The sequence below is a fragment of the Dermacentor albipictus genome, chromosome 1 (assembly GCF_038994185.2).
Source record: "Dermacentor albipictus isolate Rhodes 1998 colony chromosome 1, USDA_Dalb.pri_finalv2, whole genome shotgun sequence".
Taxonomy (NCBI): domain Eukaryota; kingdom Metazoa; phylum Arthropoda; class Arachnida; order Ixodida; family Ixodidae; genus Dermacentor; species Dermacentor albipictus.
In genome coordinates, this window is record NC_091821.1 from 303,697,175 (window position 1) to 303,716,655 (window position 19,481).

The 19,481-nt window shown below is 47.8% G+C and overlaps 1 protein-coding gene across 9 annotated transcripts in view; it reads left to right on the forward strand.

Annotated features, from left to right (window-relative positions):
• Positions 1–19,481, forward strand: part of LOC135907227 (mediator of DNA damage checkpoint protein 1-like) — a 154,502-nt gene that overhangs the window by 15,471 nt on the left and 119,550 nt on the right. For 5 of the 9 annotated variants that reach the window (XM_070531498.1, XM_070531500.1, XM_070531497.1 and 2 more), the window contains exon 2: positions 13,917–13,985. The exons of the other annotated variants lie outside the window; for them this stretch is intronic. In XM_070531498.1, coding sequence (XP_070387599.1) covers positions 13,917–13,985 — 69 coding nt within the window. The remainder of the gene's footprint in view (positions 1–13,916; positions 13,986–19,481) is intronic. 9 annotated transcript variants of the gene reach the window in all.

Here is a 19,481-nt window from a genome sequence, read left to right on the forward strand (position 1 = left end):
TGTATTTGTATGTACTGACATACTGACGGATCATAAGCCACTGACATTCGCTTTCCGTGGAAACCATAGCACACACACATCCCGGCAAATTTGGCACCTGCATTTTATCTCCGAATTCATGGTCGACCTACGGTACATTGAAGGACCCGTTAATGCGGCTGCCGATGCCCTGTCACGTGTCGACGCATTTTCCATTGCTGCTGTAGACTTCGAGATCATCGCAGAGGCACAACATTCTGACATCGAGCTGCGTGCAGGGTCCATCTCTCTCTCGTTTGCTGAGGTGCCACTGCCGTTCTCCTCCGGTACGATCGTCTGCGACATGCCAACAAGCTGTGCCTGTCCATTTGTGCCTTCCTTGCACCGTCGTCAAGTCTTTGGCAAAATACACGGCTCGAGCCATCCTGGTGTTTGTGCCACTCAGCGCCTCATCACCTCCCATTATGTGTGGCCCGGCATCAATGCGGATGTCCGCTACTGGGCTTGAGAATGTCAGCGCTGCCAACATGCAAAAATGACCCGCCACACCAAGTCACCACTTCAACCCTTCCGTCCGCCTGACTCCCGCTTTGACCACGTTCACATCGACATTGTCGATCCGCTGCCTTCATCACATGGTAAACGATACATCATCACCTGCGTTAACCGCTACACGCGCTTGCGTCCATTTTCGCAGCCGGTTGGATATCTCGTTTCAGCTGCCCCAGCGTGGTAACAACCGACTGCGGACGACAGTTTGAAAGTGAGCTCTTCGGAGCGTTAACAAGCATCCTCGGTATCCGCCACATCCACACAACTGCATACCATCCGTCAGCAAATGGAATGGTGGAAAGGCTTCACCGCCAGTTGAAAGCCGCCCTCATTGCCCGCGACGCACGAACTTCATGGGTCAACGACCTGCTGCTAGTTCTACTAGGGATTCGGTCGGAGATAAAAGAGGATTTCGGGTGTACTGCTGCCGAAATGGTCTACGGGACGACACTACGTCTATCCGGTGAATTGTTTGCAACACCTGCAGTCCCCAGCCTCCCAGCCCTGTAGAGGATCCGATTCTGGTCTGCACAACGAGGGGATGCTTATGTTTGCAGCGCCGACCTCCTTGGCGTGGAAGGCATGTACACTAAAGGCTCAGTTTCACCGCCGCTCGGCTGCTCGCCGGTTGCTCTCAAAGTTCGTTCTCTTCTCTCTGTGCGCGTCTGTCTATAGCGGACGCATTTCGCGCCCCCTATAGAGGTTTTACTGTGTGTATATATATATATATATATATATATGGTGGACCAATCTTCATCAGGGTTTACAAAAAAATGGCAGTTCGGCCCTGGTAGTGCAGACACCAGAGCAGGTGCCCTGGTCGTTCTCAGATACATCAAACCGAGAGGGACAGTTGTGACAGTGATTGACTTTCTCTCGGCGCTTTAGCAGATTTACAGCTGCCTTTGGCAACTATGCAGGGCAAGAGGAAGGCGGAGTCCCATGTATGTAGAGCAAGGAGGTCAGTGAGAAAAAAAAGAAAAGAAAAACACACAGAAGGTGGGAGACATAAGTCGGAGAGTGAAGGGGGCGAAAAGTAGCGGCAGCTAGGTTCCCGTTGACACGGCCGCTCAATGAAACGCACTTGGTGCGGCCCGTGGCGTCGGCCGAGAGAGGCGTGACACGCCTAGTTCCCATCGGCACCGCCGCAGCGCCACTGCTCCGGGACAGTTGCGGGTGGAGAGCCGTGCTCTCCGCCCGCCGTGGCCGTGCGGTCAGTGCTTGATTTGTTCCGATAAAGAGCTGTGTAGCAGTGTTTCACAATATATGGATGGCAATGTCAACTGGCGATTTGCTACTTATAGCAGTACGTCAGCATCACTGCAGTTGTCAGCGAATGTTTGTGTCGGAAGTCACCTATGTTAGCTGCGATTCTTCCAGCGTTCGATGATTCTTCCAGCGTTCGACACACACGAAGCCGGTTATCCGCTATATTAACTTGTTGCATATAATTAGTTGGTTAGCATAAAAATGCTCATTTTAAGAAGTCCGAACTCTGATCAGTCTGGTCCACAATTAGAGCCGATGATTAACGCTGTTTTACGTTTCTGGACATGCAGAAATGTACTGCATTATAGTTCAGCCGGTTCGCGGGTATATGCGGGAAATATTTTGCAAATGGGCACTACTAGCCTACATCAGTGGTCGAAAAGAAAACAATAAAGCTAGAAGTCAGTAGGTTGAGTCCAGTTTTTCTTTTCATTTCAAAGTTCATGTACACATAATCTGAAAGCGTTACAAGTGCAGAACTTTCCTCGAGAGAGGTTTATGTGTAAGCAAAATTTTTTCCACTGTCGAATTCAGGCTGCTAGCTAGCCCAGTTCGTCAACAATGGTCTTATGAGCTTGCTCAAAAATACTCTGCAGAGGTCCTCAGCTTGGTTGTGATCCTCTTTTTCACAAATCAGCGCCGGACATTGTCTGAAATGAGGAAGTAATGCTGACATCAAGGTGTTGCATAGCCTGCTGGTTCGTCTCACGTCTGAGCACTTCATGACCTTGGTGACGAAGGTGCATACAAGCTTACACAGGCCAACTGCTTCTATTGTTGGGTACCTTAGCCATTCATCCATCATCAACGTTGCGGATCAATCTATAAATTGCTGCAGCTGGCCTCGCTGCTTGAAAAAGGAGTTTGCAGGAATTACAAGCCACCTGAAGACGAGCATAACAATTTAGCTTGAAAAACGGTACTAAAAGAACATGTCTATCATATTCGTAATGAAATCAACCATATATATTTCAACGCACACACACAAATATATATATATATATATAGAAATTGTGTGTCTGTGAATTAGTTGCTTAAACAAAGGACAGAAGAACGCACGCCAAATCCAATTTTTTTAACTTGTAAAACAACTGTATCTTTTCCTCACATGCACGTGCAACGTAGCCGGCCAGGTATGCAATTGGTGCTAACTCCATGTGAGCTACTAGCTCACTCCACATAGTGATGAATTCAAGCTCACTCGAGAGCTCACTGGCTGCAGATGAGATGGCAGCTGGCAAGACTAGTTTCACCATCCTGAATGGGAAGTTTAATGGCTGTTTTCGCCAAACATGGCGAAACCATGTTCTTCTACCATGCTGCCCACCGTTGAGGATCGCACGGAAATTCATGATATCGGATCGTCGGATCTTTCCTTGTGTTGGTGCTGCACAGCGGCACACAGCAGTTGTGCGGCATGGCACTGTCTGTGCTAACGTCTGTTCATACCATACACGATCACACACGTGCGCAGATCCAGTAGGGCAGTCGTATATATCATAAAAAAAACCCGTTGCGACGCGTGAGACCCACTGGCTCTGCGGCGCTCGGGCGCTCTTCCGCCTGCAAAGCGTCCCGGAGCAGTGGCGCCCCGACGGCGGAAACTGTAAACTCTCGCATCACGCCCTCGCCCAGTAAAACGGGCGCGACGCGACGGGCCGCACCAAGTGCGTTTCCATTGAGCGGCCGTGCCGTTGACCTGAGGCAAGGAGGGAGAAAGTGGTCGCTGCGCAGCACCAGTGCGCATACTGCCGTTGTAGCCGGACAGAGGGCAAGTTGAATTGGGCGGCGGGGTCACAGAGAAGGGGCCCAGAAGGAAGACAGAAGAGCGGCAACTTGTGGAAAGAAACACAGTGTCACAGCACATATATACAAGGCACCGCTGGTTCCGGCAACTCTGTGGTCCAGCTACGGTGCGAAAAAAAAAAAAAATAGTTCCAAAAAGAATATATGCATCGGATTCGCGAAGCAATTGCGCCCCTGGGCTTAGGTTTAGGGAGCCGAGTTAAAGAGCCTCCTTGTGGTCCAGGTTTTGAACGTTTAACCGACAACTGACATCAAGTCAGCTCGTGCGGATTCCAAGAAGGGGCACTAGGTCACTCAGAATGACCACTTATCAGGGTGCAGGAAACTGGATTTATATTGGTGTCCCGCTCGCCCCCTTGAGGCGCATGCGGAGGGACGAGCAAGCAGTGGCCAGCGTCTCAATTTTAGAGTACAGAACATGTATTCGCGCTTCCCATGCACTCTCACAGCATATCCCGGAGGCATGTCAGCCGCCCCGGACTCTCATTAATTCCTTTAGCGTACGTTCCAAATTTATGGATGACAAAAGATTCTCTCTGCTCGCGTGCACGCGTGTGTTGGAAACCAGACTGCAAGAGCACAACGCTCACGTGTTCAAAGGAGTGATCTGGCAGTTGAACGTGCCTGGAGAAGGGTAAATTCGGGAGACTTTTCACATGCATGTGGTGATTGTTGAATCGCAGGCGGAGAGGGGTCTCTGTTTGTCCGATATATTCCTGCTTACACACCTCGCATCGAATTTTGTGCACGACAGTACCGGAATCACAGTCAAGATTTTCGTTAATTTTATATACGAAGGACGAGTTCGATGCCTCAGCCATGTCTGTTGTTGTCATGTGATGGCATACCTTTATTTATTTATTTCAAAATACTGCAGGCCAATGTGGTGGCCCATGCAGGTGTGGGTTACATCCAACATGAATGTGCAAAGCAAGAGACAACAAAAAAGCAAGCAAGAAAGAAGAAAAGCAAAAAGAAAAAAAGAAAAAGAAAGCTTAAGAGAGAAGGTAACACTCCAACTCAGCGAGAAAATTATTGGAGCCAAAAATATCAGACGGCAAAGAATTCCATTCTTCCACAGTTCTTGGAAAATAACTGAATTTGAAAGCTTTTGATCGGGCAAAGATTGGGGTTAGTGAAAATTCATGGCCATGGCGTGTGCGTCGTTTTGTTAAGGGTTTTATATTGTCAGGCAGATCTATTTTTATGTTACCAAACATACAATTATAAAGAAATGAAAGGCGACTAAATTTTCTGCGGGCTTCTAGCGTAGAAATACAGTTTAATTGCATTAGGTTGGATGGGGAATCAAGTCTACGATATTTGCCAAATATAAACCTAACAGCCTTTCTGTTAATACGTCCAAGTTGCATGATATCTTTCTTTAAATAGGGATCCCAAATGATAGAAGCATACTCAAGCTTAGAACGAACACACGTATTATAAGCTAAAAGCTTTGTTTGCGAGGGTGCGAATTTCAGCTTTCTTTTAAGGAACCATAACTTACGTAGTGCAGATGTGCAGATATCAGAAATGTGGGTTGACCAAGTTAAGTTGCTTGTGAGGGTGACACCTAAATACTTATATTTGCCTACAATCGAGATACTATTGTTTCTAAGGGTATAACAGAACTGGCTCGGATTTAGTTTCCTGGTGATACGAAGTAGTACTGTTTTCTGAGTATTTAGTTGCATGCCCCATTTTTGACACCAGTCGTCAATAACATTCAGTGCATGTTGCAATTCAATGTGATCTCTGGGGGATACAATTTGTTTAAAAATGATACAATCATCCGCGAACAAACGTACAGACACATTTTCGGGAATAACATCAACCAATGAGGTTTCCCACACGGTCGACAGCCCTGGGGCGTGTTTGACTTTTGTGTCCTTGCCCTGACTAACAAATCCCTTAAATTTTTGTTTCTTCTATACACAACCCGAGGCGGCCACTTGAATATAGTAGTGAGTCGGATGCTCTGTTTCATGATGTTCAAATGGCGGTTGAGAATGGCATTGACCCGCAGAGCACCGGTAGTGTATGTGAGGACCAAGTTTTTTTGCTACACATTTGTGGTTTTCTAATTGGTAGCTCTTGACATGGATTGTATTCTGTCTTTGGGGCCTAGTTTAATACTATGAGGTACTTGAACAAGGCAGTGTTTTAGGACCCTTACTATTTTTAATATACCTCAACGACCTGCCTACTAACATATCTTCTTCCATCCGTTTTTTTGCTAACGATTGCATAATTTGCCGTACCATTAATTGTGTCGATGACCACATTGACCTCAAAAATGTTTCTGATTGGTGTAGTACCTGGCAAATGCATCTTAATGAATCTAAATGTGTAAACAAAAAGGGGTTCTCAGCGGACTCAGCTAGCTAACCGCGCACTTGGTTACAAAACTAGCTCTGGCCGAGAGCGGCCCGCGAATGTGCCACTGTGGGCCAGAAAATGCGTCGCAAAGTAAGGCTCACGCGTACACTCGCCCCAAGCAGCTCCCACGCAACAAGGGCGCCTCGCGAACTTGGGGGAGCAAGCAGACGCACAACCTTTCTCTTTGAAATGCAACTTTACTCTCAACGGCACAGGCTACTGTACGCCGCCAGGGTCGTAAAACGCGGGACTCGGTGCGGAGGGAGATGCCTGCGGTCAGCGAAGGGGGGTCGAACCAGGGGTGGCGGCGAGGCTGCAGGAATGCAGCCCGCCGCTTGCGGGACTGTCTCCTCAATGTCTTCTAGCACCTCGATTTCTTAGAAAAACAGGGTCTTGTAGTGAAGGCGCAGTGTTCGTTGCTTACACTGAATCCATTAGTGGTGACGGATGTGCTTGACAGTCTTATCGTCACCGAAGTGACCGGCTAGGTCGTGGCTCCTGATTAAAATTAGTTTTCTCATGTGTTTCGGTACAACGAAGAGGTCTCTCTGACGTGCACCATCCCTGTGTGTGTAGTACAGGAGGCCATCCTTCAGCTTGTACCCTTGAACGCGCGACGATTCACTCGTGGTTCTCTCATGCTTGGGTTTCGACATAATCCCTTTCAACTGGCAAAGTTCAGCATCTTGGGATTGGATCAGCGCCACGCAATCCTCTACGGGGACTGCCGAGTACGCGTTTTGTGGCGAGAACTCCGGTGGCCCTTCAGGGTTAAGATCAGCTGGAGGTGCTGCGCCATGTTCACTCACAGGGGCCCGACTGAGTGCATCGACGTGGGTCATTTTATCTCCTGGCCGATGTTCAAATCTGTAGTCATACTCGCTGAGATGGTCTATCCACCTTGCCACTTGAGGTTTGGTGCTCTTGCTGTTGTCCAGGTAGGTCACAGCACTACAATCAGTAACGATCATGAAACGAAGCCCCAGAAGGAAATGATGCAACCTTCCCACCGCCCAAAAAACTGCCAGGAGCTCTAAGCGACTGGAATGATAGTTCTCTTCTGCGGCAGTAGTCCGACGGCTTACACAATACACGAGGTGCCAGCTGTTAGAGCTTCTTTTCTGAAGGAGCATTCCTGCTAACCCCTGCTGGCTTGCGTCAGTGTGGAGCTCGGTCTCCGCGTTGTGGTCATGCAGACGAAGTACTGGTTCTTCGAGGAGTTCTCCTTTCAGTGTCTCGAACGCGCGACTCGCTTCCTCTTTCCATTTGAATTCAGTTCCACTCTTCTGGAGTCTGTGCAGTGGCGCTGCAATAAAGGCGTAGGAAGGTATAAATCTCCGAAAGAAACCAGTGAGCCCTAAGAACCGCTTCAGCTCTATCACGTTCGTCGGTGTTTTAAATTCTTCTATTGCCGCGAGCTTTTTCTTCCCGGGAGAGATTCCTTCCGCGGTGAGTACGAAACCGAGGTATTCGACTTTCTCTGCTGCGAACACACACTTCCCCAGGCGCAGCGTGAGATTTGCCTTGGCAATAGCAAAGAGGACGTCCTCCAGCTTTCTCAGCATTTCTGGCCAGTCCTTAGCGGTGATGATTATATCATCGAGGTGGCAGGAAGCTGAAGTCCAAATCAAGGGTCCCAGAGCTTGTGTGATCATCCGCTGATAGACAGGCGGGCCATTCGCCAGTCTGAACACCATGCGAATGGGCTCAAAATGCACGTCTGGGCTAGTGAATGCAGCTTTGTGTCGGGACCCCTCCTCCAGCGGTATTTGGAAATACCCATTTGCCATATAGAGTACAGCAAAGATCTTGTTCCCTGACAAATGATCTAGAAGATCGTCAATGCAGGGCAACAGGAATTTGTCCTTAACGGTCTGGTTATTGAGGCGGCGATAGTCGATTACCATTCTGTACTCGCCATTCTTTTTCCGCACGAGGAGGACAGGGCTGCTGTACTGGGAAGTACTGCCACGGATTAATCCACATGATTTCAGCTCATCAGTAATGTCCTCCAGTACCCGTCTCTCATAGTAAGAGCTGCGGTGTGGTGGCTGGAAAACCGGCTTACTTCCAGGGAGCTCCACAATTTTTAGTTCAGCAATGTTGGTGCACCCTAATTCTTCCATTTTGAGAGCGAAGCAATTCCTATGCTTGTTGAGTAACGCGCAGAGCTGCGTTTTCTCTTCGTCAGAGACGATCGAGCCAACATTAATATCGCCTTGGCTAATTGGTTGCGGCGAAGAGGCCTCCTCGTTGGCGGCCAGTAGGACTTGCTCTGATATGTTGCAAAGAGTGGGTGGACGCATAAGTATCTGTCCTTGCTTCAGCTGCAACATGACGTTGCTGTAGTTTGTAACGGGGATGCTGACCACATTGGTTGCACCAAGGGAAGGCGTTCCTGACACAAACAAAATCGTTCGCGGGGGAATCTCAATGCTCTCGCAACACATGACGACTTCTCTCGGACCCTCCAATTCTGCAACAAGACCTGTCAGCTCTTGTGCGTCCCTTTGGTTTAGCAAATGGGCACACCCACCACTACGGACCAGAAGCAGATCGGACAGGTCGATCACGTCCGTGCCAATGATGACGTCCGGTCCAACAAAGGCGTCGTCGCTGACTATGTAAAAGTGGACGGCGGGAAGTTCAAGTTCATCGACTCGCACCTTTAAGTATAGTTCGCCGAGGGATGACTGCTGTCCGCCCACACCGCGTATGGCTGCTCCAGGAGGCGCCGTAAGCTCCCTGCTCAGCTGCACGGCACGCGTCAGCTTTATCAAGCTCACATCGGCACCCGTATTGAGAAGAGCAACCATCCACTTGCCGTCAATGCACACGCTTTTGTACACCCTTTTTGAAGGCGTGGTGCGTACAATATTGCTCACCTTCCCTGAGCGGCCCGTTTTTTGGCAGTTGTAACAACGTACTCCATCCACACGTCGCGCTCCTTCTCGCACGGTACTGCTGCGTACAGCATCGTCTACTTCTGTTGACGAAGGAAATGGCTGGTGGCCACTGCTCGGTCGGCTTCGGCTGCCGAATCTTTGTGCCGATGGGAATTGTTTTTCGCAGCTTTCTGTAAAATTTTCATACGCTTTGATAGCTAGAAGCAACTCGTCCACACTTTTGTAGCTTCTGTCCCGCAGCGCAAAACTCATTTTAGTCGACCAGAGGCTTCTAACAATCTCGGTAATTGTGTCCGGCAGACTTAGCTTGACCCTGGCGCACATTCTTTCCTTTTCTCGACCGTACTTCGCCACCTCCTCCTCACGGCACTGAACTCGTTCGGCCATTCTTCTCCATAAATCCGGGAAGCTTTCTTCAGTCACGAAGGCTGATTTAAATGCAGTTAGGAACTCTTGCCATGACTGAAGCCTTGCTGCTGACAAGATCAGCCAATCCTTAGCAGGTCCCTGCAGCTTGAGGTGAATTACAGTTAGGCGTTGCTGTTCAGACCAGTTGGCTAAGTCCGCAACACGCGAAAATGTTTCCAGCCAATCTTCCGCACTCATCTGGGCGCTGTCTCCGTTAAAGCATGGGATTGCGGTAGAGGCGTCCGGACTCACGTGAACTGTTGTCGCTGTCGAAGGCGAATTCATCCTCTCCATCATGCGAGCCATTGCAGAGAAGGCTTCGGTGAGCTGTCCCAAGATGGCGTTGCTCGGGCCTGGATCCGGCTGGAACTGCAGTGTTGAGGAAGCAGGAGTAGAGCCGCCGAGCTCCCGAATCTCCTCCTGCAGTCGCGAAAGCTGGGCGACTTTTTCTTGGAGCTGGTCTGGTGCACCGCGATCATTGCGTTGCCTGCTGTCTCGTTGGAGCTCGGTGGCACTTGTCACCTCCTCAGCAGCGCACGACTGGGCAGCAAGACGTGTGTTGTACAGATGTTCGCCTTCCTGGCTCATCTTGACGGGCTTGTTGGGATTATCCCACTTCTGAGTGTAAACAAAAAGGGGTTCTCTACCGCGAACTCAGCTAGCTAACCGCGCACTTGGTTACAAAACTAGCTCTGGCCGACAGCGGCCCGCGAATGTGCCACTGTGGGCCAGAAAACGCGACGCAAAGTAAGGCTCACGCGTACACTCGCCCCAAGCGGCTCCCACGCAACAAGGGCGCCTCGCGAACTTGGGGGAGCAAGCAGACGCACAACCTTTCTCTTTGAAATGCAACTTTACTCTGAATGGCACAGGCTACTGTACGCCGCCAGGGTCGTAAAATGCGGGACTCGGTGCGGAGGGAGATGCCTGCCATCAGCGAAGGGGGGTCGAACCAGGGGTGGCGGCGAGGCTGCAGGCATGCAGCCCGCCGCTTGTGGGACTGTCTCCTCAATGTCTTCTAGCACCTCGATTTCTTAGAAAAACAGGGTCTTGTGGTGAAGGCGCAGTGTTCGTTGCTTACAAATGTTACAACTCTTTTATCCGTAAGCATGTCAATTCTAAGTTCACCTACTTTCTAAACCACTCTCAGGTCTCGGAAGCATCTTCATATAAATATCTCGGAGTTCACCTCGCTGCTAACCTGTCCTGGGCATCCCATGTCACCACCATTTGTGTCAAAGCCTCATGAATTTTGGGGTATTTACGAAGAAACATAAGAAACGCCCCAACCAGAATCCGGAAGCTTGCATATGCAACATTTGTCCGACCTCAACTAGAATTTGCAACCCCTGTGTGGTCGCCTCATCAAAAATATCTAATCAATATACTAGAAGCCGTACAGAGCAGAGCAGCACGTTTTATTTCTTGCGATTATAACTGTTCTCATAGCATAACTGAGATTAAACAGAATAATGACATCATTTCACTTGAAACTCGCCATTGAATCGCACTTCTCTGTTTCTTTCACAAGTAAGTTTATGTTAATAGGCTGTCTCCACTACCTCTTGAAAAGCCCTTGCGCATGTCAAAACACCTTCATAACAATTTCAGTTACTCGCGCATTTTCGGTCACACATTAACCTTCAACAGCTCTGCGCTTCGACGTGCCATTTCTCTGTGGAATGATTTGCCCAATAATATCGCTTTCTTAACAAACCATGATTCCTTCCACAACCAAATCAGCAGTTATCTTTCAATTAAGCCCTTTTAATCTGTTTACCGACTTAATGCTTTTCATTGTTATTTCTCAGTTGCATTCTGGTTTGTACTGTGCATCAATTACATCTTGAAAGTATGCTGTCTCCCTTGCATTTCAATGCTTTGTATTAGAAATGTATGAGAAGTGGCACTTGCTACATAATATGTTTACTAGCTCTTATAATAATGTTTCTGTTTATGCCCCCCTTACATTATGCTCCTACAAGGGGCCTGTAAGGTCTTTGTATAAAAAATAATAATATAGTCGTTGCTCCATAGTTTTCCTTGCTATGTGACAACTTTATTTTGTAGTTTTCAATATGAGCATACCATGTGAGGATGGCATTGCAACATCTATCGTGTGGTAATGGATACACACGTATCCTTACAAATCCGATCATGCTGTGTGCAGTCGAGGTTTAATTTTGTTTTCATTCATTGGAACACATGAGAACCATCTTGAAATAGCTCCTGTTGTGCACTATTTCAAGATAGTTCTCATGTGAAAATACCAACTAGCCCAACATTCAACTTTTTATTGAAACAGATGTTCACAGAAAGCCTGATTTGATGTGGGAAACTGGTTAAGACACTGCTTATTTTAAAAGGAAGTTTTAGGGCTTGCATCTTCTAACATCTACAGTTTTCAGAAAGCACCCGTCACGATGGCTTAGTGGCTGGGGCATTGCACTGCCAAGCACAACGTCGTGGAATCGAATTTCGGCTTGCACTTCGAAGGGGGCGAAATGCAAAAATGCCCGTGTCCCATGAATTGAGGGCACGTTGGCTTCCCTGGTGGTCAAAATTAATCCGAAGTGCCCTGGCATGCCTCATAATCAGACCGTGGTTTTGGCAGGTAAAACCCCACAATTCATTCGCAGTTTTAAGAGAAGCTGTCACCTCCTGCTCTTTCATTATTTTAAGGTTTTGTAAGAACTTCTCATTTTCTCTTCATAATTAAGTGTGTTTGTCTGGTTCACCAAGAAAAGTAAAACCATTGTTGCATGCGCACCTCATCATTAGAGGAGGCACAGACTAGACTCTTTTCACTGCCAGTCGGCAAGTCCAGGAAAACGAGGCAGACAACAGTGACAAGTTTTATTGAATGATGTTAATCTGAAGATATAGTCCTGTTAAGAAATTTGAGCAAAGCCAAAGCTGTGGTGCAGAAATGCTCTCATTGAGGAACTGCATATTTGTTGTAAAGGAAAAGTCAAGGTAACCTTATTAGTCCTCAAGCTTTTCACAGAAATTGCTGAAAATAATAAGAATGAGACATCAATTTTGAAACTACTGAAAGGGGGTTTATTAAGGTTGGATGGCAGGCAGAAGGAATCGCACGACGAGCACAGCAAAGACAGTCTCAGCCGGCATAAATAGTTCGCAATCTGCGATTGCACCTGCCTCCCAGGCAGTGTCCCACTGCTGCTTGCATTGCTTTATCCCCACTACAGTACCCCGGCGGTGAAGGGAAGCCATCCTGGAACACAAGGATACGTGAGAATAAGGATACCTGGTGGCCAAGACAATGTTTGTCGGAGGGTGGTTTGATCGGCTCAGTAACATAGGTGACGGTAGATAGGCACTTGATGACGTGATACAGGCCTTGTTACTTGGAGGCAAACTTAGGAGTCAGGCCAGAGGAATGAAATAGTGTGCAGAGCCAGACGAGGGAGCCGACGGCGAAAGCTTGTTCAGTCAAATTGTGGTCATGGTGATCTTTTTGGAGGGCTTGGTTGTCCAAAGTAACAGAGCAGGCCAGCTGCCGACACTCTTAAGCATATTGAGCCATTCCAGAAACTGGGCTGAATTCGGAGGCGTCTGGATGATATGGCAAAATAGTGTCAAGTTTGGTGCATGGTTCGCGGCCATATAAAAGAAAGAATGGGGAAAAGCCTGTTGTCAACTGTGTCACAGTATTATATGTGTAAGTGGCAAAGGGGAGAACGACGTCCCAGTTAAAGTGGTCAGAAGTAATGTACATGGACAGCATGTGTGCCAGCTTGCGGTTAAAGTGCTCCGTTCATGGGTCTGCGGGTGGTAGGCTGTAGATGTGCGGTGAACTGTACGGCAGGAACAAAGGCGCTCCTGTAGGACACTGTATAAAAACACACGCCCTCTGTCGCTGAGTAGTTAGCATGGTGCGCTATGGCGGAGGACGGAATGACGTAAGATGAAGTTCGCAACGTCATGAGCACCAGCTGAAGGAAGCGCAGCCGTTTCCGCTTACCGCGTTAGGTGGTCAACAGTGACTGTTACCAGTGACAGAGCATGGAAACGGGTCATGAAGATAGATTCCGACATGGTGACGGGGCTTGCAGGACACGGTAAAGGCTGCAGGAGGCTGGGCAAATGGGGAAATGGTTTCTGTCATTGACACAGGCGGCAAGACCGAATATATTTGCGGGCATATGTGCACATGCCACGCCAGTAATAACGTTGTCATAGCCGCTCATATGTTTTCAGGGCACCAGCGTGAGCATGTTGAGGGTCAGCATGAAAGTATGCGCTGACATTGGACTGCATGTGGCTAGGCATGACGAGCAGCCAATTACGGCTATCCGGTTCATAGTTTCGATGATATAATAGTTCGTCCAATATCGCAAAATGCGTGGCTTGGTGGCCTAGTGCATGTGGGTGTGCAGAAGTTGGTGGAGTGGAAACAACATTTAGGAAGGAGACAATCCAGGGGTCTTTCCACTCTTCAGAAGGCATGTTTATGGCAGTAAGAGCTGCCAAGGGAAAGGCACCAGTTGAATGCCATTATTCAGTCAATTTCACAGGAGATCGGGAGAGTGAATCCGCATCAGAGTGTTTTTGCCCCGATTGGTACACCACACGAATGTCAAATTCTTGCAGGCGAGGAGCCCAACGTCCAAGGCAACCAGAAGGACCCTTCAGGGATGCCAACCAACACAGTGTGTGATGGTCAGTCACCACATCGAAAGTGTGGCCGCGTATAAGTGGGTTGAAACTTGCTTATTGCCCACACAATCGTGCGACACTCTTTTTCAATTACCGAGTAGTTGGATTCCACCTTGGTGAGGGCACGGCTAGCATAAATGACAACATACTCAGAAAAGCATGGTTTGCGTTGCGCGAGTACTGCACCTGACTGACGCCGCTGGCATCCGTGTGTAGTTTGGTTGGTGCAGTTGGGTCATAATGGCGCAGACTGGGTGGTGAGGTAAGCAGATGCCGTAATGTAGGGAAGGTGTCATTGCAGGCTTGAGTTCAATTTGAAAGGTTACCAGGGCCAGCAAGTAGCTTCGTAAGCGGTGCTATGATGGAGGCAAAGTTCTGGACAAAGCGACAAAAATACGAGCATAAGCCCACAAAGCTGCACAGTTCTATTACGGTGGTTGGTTTAGGAAACTGTGCGATGACGGGAAGTTTGTCAGGGTCATGGTTTTGAGACTGCATGGCCTAGTATGGTGAGCTGGCGAGCCCTGAAGTGACACTTCTTCAGATTGAGTTAGTGGCTTACATTGGTAAGGCACTGGAAAATCGTGCACAGGTGGGTGAGATGTGTAGTGAAATTGGGGGCGAACAGGACTACATCATCTATATAACACATCATCACATATCTGCCATTTTAGACTGCGTAAGACGTCCATCATTCGCTAGAATATTGCAAGCGCATTGTAAAGTGCAAATGGCATGACTGTGAATTCGTACAGACCATCCAGGATGACGAACGCCGTCTTTGGATGATCACACTTGGCCATTGGGACTTGCCAATAACCCTAATGCAGGACGAGTGAAGAGAAGAATTTGGCGCCTTGTAGACAATCGAGGGCATCTTCTTTGCGGGGAAGAGCGTAAACATCTTATCTAGTAATATTGTTGTGATTCCGGTAATCCACACAGAACCTAATCCAACCGCCTTTCTTCTTGGCCAGCACCACGGGGGATGACTAAGGACTGCAGGAAGGCTCGATGACTCCATGCTGAAGCATGTCATTAACTTGCTCCGTAATTATATGACGCTCCGCTGATGATACATGGTAGGGACGCTGTCACAAAGGGGCGTTGGTTCGGGTGTCAGTTCTGTGAACAACGGTGCTCGTTCGACCTAACAATGCTTGGTGGAAGTCAAACGAACTTCTGAACTTGTTCAGAAGGGTAAGAAGCTGCGCACATTGATCTGAGGCGAGGTTGTTGTCGATGGAAGAGAAAAATACGTCCGTGGACACGTCAGCGGATGCAAGATGCGGTGTCAACGCATTCAGCTCAGGCTTTGGAATTGGCTCGAAGGAATCAGTAGGCACGATAACATCATCGACGACTGACTGAATGTGGCCAAGCATCTCATTACGGCGTAATGTGAGAGGGCATCAGGTAGTGTCGGAAATGAGTGTTCCGACATCCTGGTGAAGGGCTAGGATGGCAAATGGTAGCATGCATGGCGGCGGTGACTGAATACGTCAGACGGTGTGAACAGAACTGTAATTTCAGAAAGGGCAGCACAGTAAACAGGAACAACAACGGCAATGAGAGGGGGAAGAGTAGTGTCACCAGCCATGGCAAGCTTGTCAACACCAGGCACGGGCACTTGGGCAGAAGGTGCATCACGAAACACAGACAGCTCCACTTGAGTGCGAGCACAGTCTATAATGGCACGATGGTAGGATAAGAAATCTCACCCAAGGATTACATCATGTGAACACGAAGTCGACACAGTAAGCTCAATGTTGTACAGTACGTCTCCAATCACAACTTTAGCCATGCAGGCTGCAACCGGATAAATTCGCTGTGCGCTTGCTGTACTGAGGGAAAACGCTGTAGGTGGCGTCGTCACTTTACGAACAGAGCAGCAAAGTTTCTGACCAATTATGGAGATAGTGGCACCAGTATTGACAAGTGCAAGGATACGGGAGAATAAGACACCTTCAACAAAAACTTCAACAAAATGGGTGGGGGACAAGCGAGGACTTGCACAGGTTGATGACGATGCAGCTCTGCCTCCGGAGCTGCGGCAGTCAATTTTTTGTCTCAGCGCTGGGTTGGCGATGTATAGGTGACAAAGAATGACGCCGTGGTGAGGGTTAGCGACAGGAAGGGAAGGGCTGAAAGGCAGAGTCAGGCTGGGGGTCTCCGGCGTACACATCAGGTGGCGCGTCCTGTGGTGTGTAGTACTGCAGTGGGAAAGTATAGTCACGGTATCGGTGTGCACCCGGGGCTGCCACGAAGCACTGACAACAGTAGTGTTCAACATGACCTGGAATTCCACAAGGACAGCATATTGATCGGTTGTCAGCAGTGCACCACAGATTTACAATGTGCTGCTGTGCACCAGGGAATGGGGCTGGTGGCTGTCGGAGAGGTTGAGGGGCCAACCCTGGCAGTCCACGCGTTGGCTGTGCAGTGGCAGCCGCATACAGTCTTAGACAAGTGCATACCCTTTGGTGTGTATATTTGCCACACAACAATGATTGTCATCTGCCTTGCTTGCATTTCCTTTCTTGAAAACTCTGAGCTTGCTACTTTCCTGTGGAGAATGCTCTGTCATGCTGATAATTCGCATGCCGTTCGTGACACTTGGAAGTACCAGGTTCGCAGCGTTAAGGAATCGAAATGGGGACAAGACAGACGACGATTATTGTTGTGTGGCAAGATACCACCCAAAGGGTGCAATTTTGCTTAAGTATGTAAGTGAGTAGTGCGGCAACAGGTGTTGGCTGAGAGTCAAGGCAGCAGCACCTTGGAGAACTGCTCCTGAATAACTTTTATGATAGATGACGCTACTAATTAATTAATTTGTTTATTTATTTCCTCAAAGGTCTCTTGTTGAGACACTACATGAGGGAGAGGGCGGTTAGTGACAAAGAAAGATACTACGAATTACAAAGGCATATTTTCGATGAGCCGCTCGAATGCAAGTGGGTCGATGATAGTGGCAACTTCGGTGGGCAGGCCATTCCAGCCTTGTGTTGTGCGCAGGAAAAGTGATTGCTTGAAAGTCATGGTACGGGCTTGTGGGCGATATAGTGCTAGAGTGACTGGTGCGGGCAATGCGATGTGCTCTTTTTATGTACGGGTTGTCAAAAGGCAAAGAATAGAAAAATTTATGAAAAAGGTTAAGACGTGCTATTGTATGGCGTGAGGCTAGAGAGGGCAAGTTTATTTCGGCTTTTAGTGCTGAGATGCTTGAATTGGTACGAATAAGTAGTCCACAGAATAAATCGCGTCGTGCGTTTCTGAACTGACTCGAGGGTGTTAATAAGGTTACTGTGGTGGGGGTCAAAAATAGCATCGGCATACTCCAGCTTGGGCCGCACAAAGGTTAGAAAAGCAAGTTGTTTAATAGAGGGAGGAGCGAGGAAAAAGTTTTGGCGTACATAACCTAGAGTACGATTAGCACAATTTATTATGTGGTTAACATGACAGGTCCAAGTTAACTCACGCGAGATATACACACCAAGATATTTGAATGAATCAGTTGTTGCAGTCTGCATGTTATTGATGCTATAATTTGGCATATCGTAATTACGACGATGATGAGTAGACATTAACACGGTTTTAGCTGCATTTAATGACATGAGCCAAGTGTTACACCAGTTGTGTATGCGCGATAGGTCATTTTTTAACGCCAAATAGTCGGTGGGGTTAGTAATTGCTCGAACTGCTCTGCTGTGAAAAGTTGGATATGAGAAGAAATATTATAAGGCAGCTCATTGATGTATATTAAGAAAAGGAGGAGGACAAGTGCGGTACTTGGAGGTACGCCTGAAAGCACGGTGTTAAGAATGAAGAGTGTGAGTTAGCGTATATGAACTGCTGACGGTTAGTTCAGAACCCTCGAATCCAGCTTAGAACACAAGGATGAATGTTAAGACGGGATAACTTTATTAAGAGACGACCATGGAGGACCTCATCGAACGCTTTTAGAAATCTAAAGATATTGTGTCAGTCGGCATGTTACGACCTAGGTTTAAATGTAAGTCGAGCAAGAAAAGAGCAAGTTGGGTGTCACAGGAATAATTTTTACGGAAACCATGTTGAGTTGGATGAAATAAATTGACGGATGTTAGGAAGTAGCAAAATGCGAGTATAGAATATGTTCCATTATTTTACAAGACACGCTTGTTATGGAAATAGGGCGGTAGTTATCGGTGATGATCGGCTTCCTTTCTTGAAGACTGCGATGACCTTGCCCGCCTGCCAGTCATGTGAAATTGAAGTGCTGTTAAGTGATTCCTGAAATATGAACGATAAAAACAGGCTACACAAATGTTTAGCATTTTTTAGCACTTTAGCATTGATACCGTCTACTGCTGTAGAAGACGAGTTCTTCAATGATTCAATTACTTTGACGATGCTGATGCGATTGAATGTGATATTTTGCATGAGCATATACGCGAAGTATACGCGAAGGACTGGGAAGAATTGGGGGTAAAAGTTAATGGAGAATACCTTAGTAACTTGCGATTCGCTGATGATATTGCCTTGCTTAGTAACTCAGGGGACCAATTGCAATGCATGCTCACTGACCTGGAGAGGCAAAGCAGAAGAGTGGGTCTAAAAATTAATCTGCAGAAAACTAAAGTAATGCTTAACAGTCTCGGGAGAGAACAGCAATTTACAATAGGCAGCGAGGCACTGGAAGTCGTAAGGGAATACATCTACTTAGGGCAGGTAGTGACGGCGGATCCGGATCATGAGACGGAAATAATCAGAAGAATAAGAATGGGCTGGGGTGCGTTTGGCAGGCATTCCCAAATCATGAACAGCAGGTTGCCATTATCCCTCAAGAGAAAAGTATATAATAGCTGTGTCCTACCAGTACTCACCTACAGGGCAGAAACCTGGAGGCTTACGAAAAGGGTTCTACTCAAATTGAGGACAACACAACGAGCTATGGAAAGAAGAATGATAGGTGTAACGTTAAGGGATAAGAAAAGAGCAGATTGGGTGAGGGAACAAACGCGAGTTAATGACATCTTAGTTGAAATCAAGAAAAAGAAATGGGCATGGGCAGGACATGTAATGAGGAGGGAAGATAACCGATGGTCATTAAGGGTTACGGACTGGATCCCGAGGGAAGGGAAGCGTAGCAGGGGGCGGCAGAAAGTTAGGTGGGCGGATGAGATTAAGAAGTTTGCAGGCACGGCATGGCCACAATTAGTACATGACCGTGGTTGTTGGAGAAGCATGGGAGAGGCCTTTGCCCTGCAGTGGGCGCAACCAGGCTGATGATGATGATGATGATGATGATGATGATACGCGAAGTATGGTGGATTGGGCAAGCAGGTCAGGCAATTCACTAATAAAAACCGAACTAAATGTTGTGTTAAGAAGATCTGCAACCTCAGTCTCAGGGATCGGGAAGTCCGGAGCTATTGTTAAGTGAAATCTCATTCCGTTGGTTAGGATTAATAGTTTTCCAAAATCGCTTCGGGTTAGTTTGTAGCATAGCTGGTA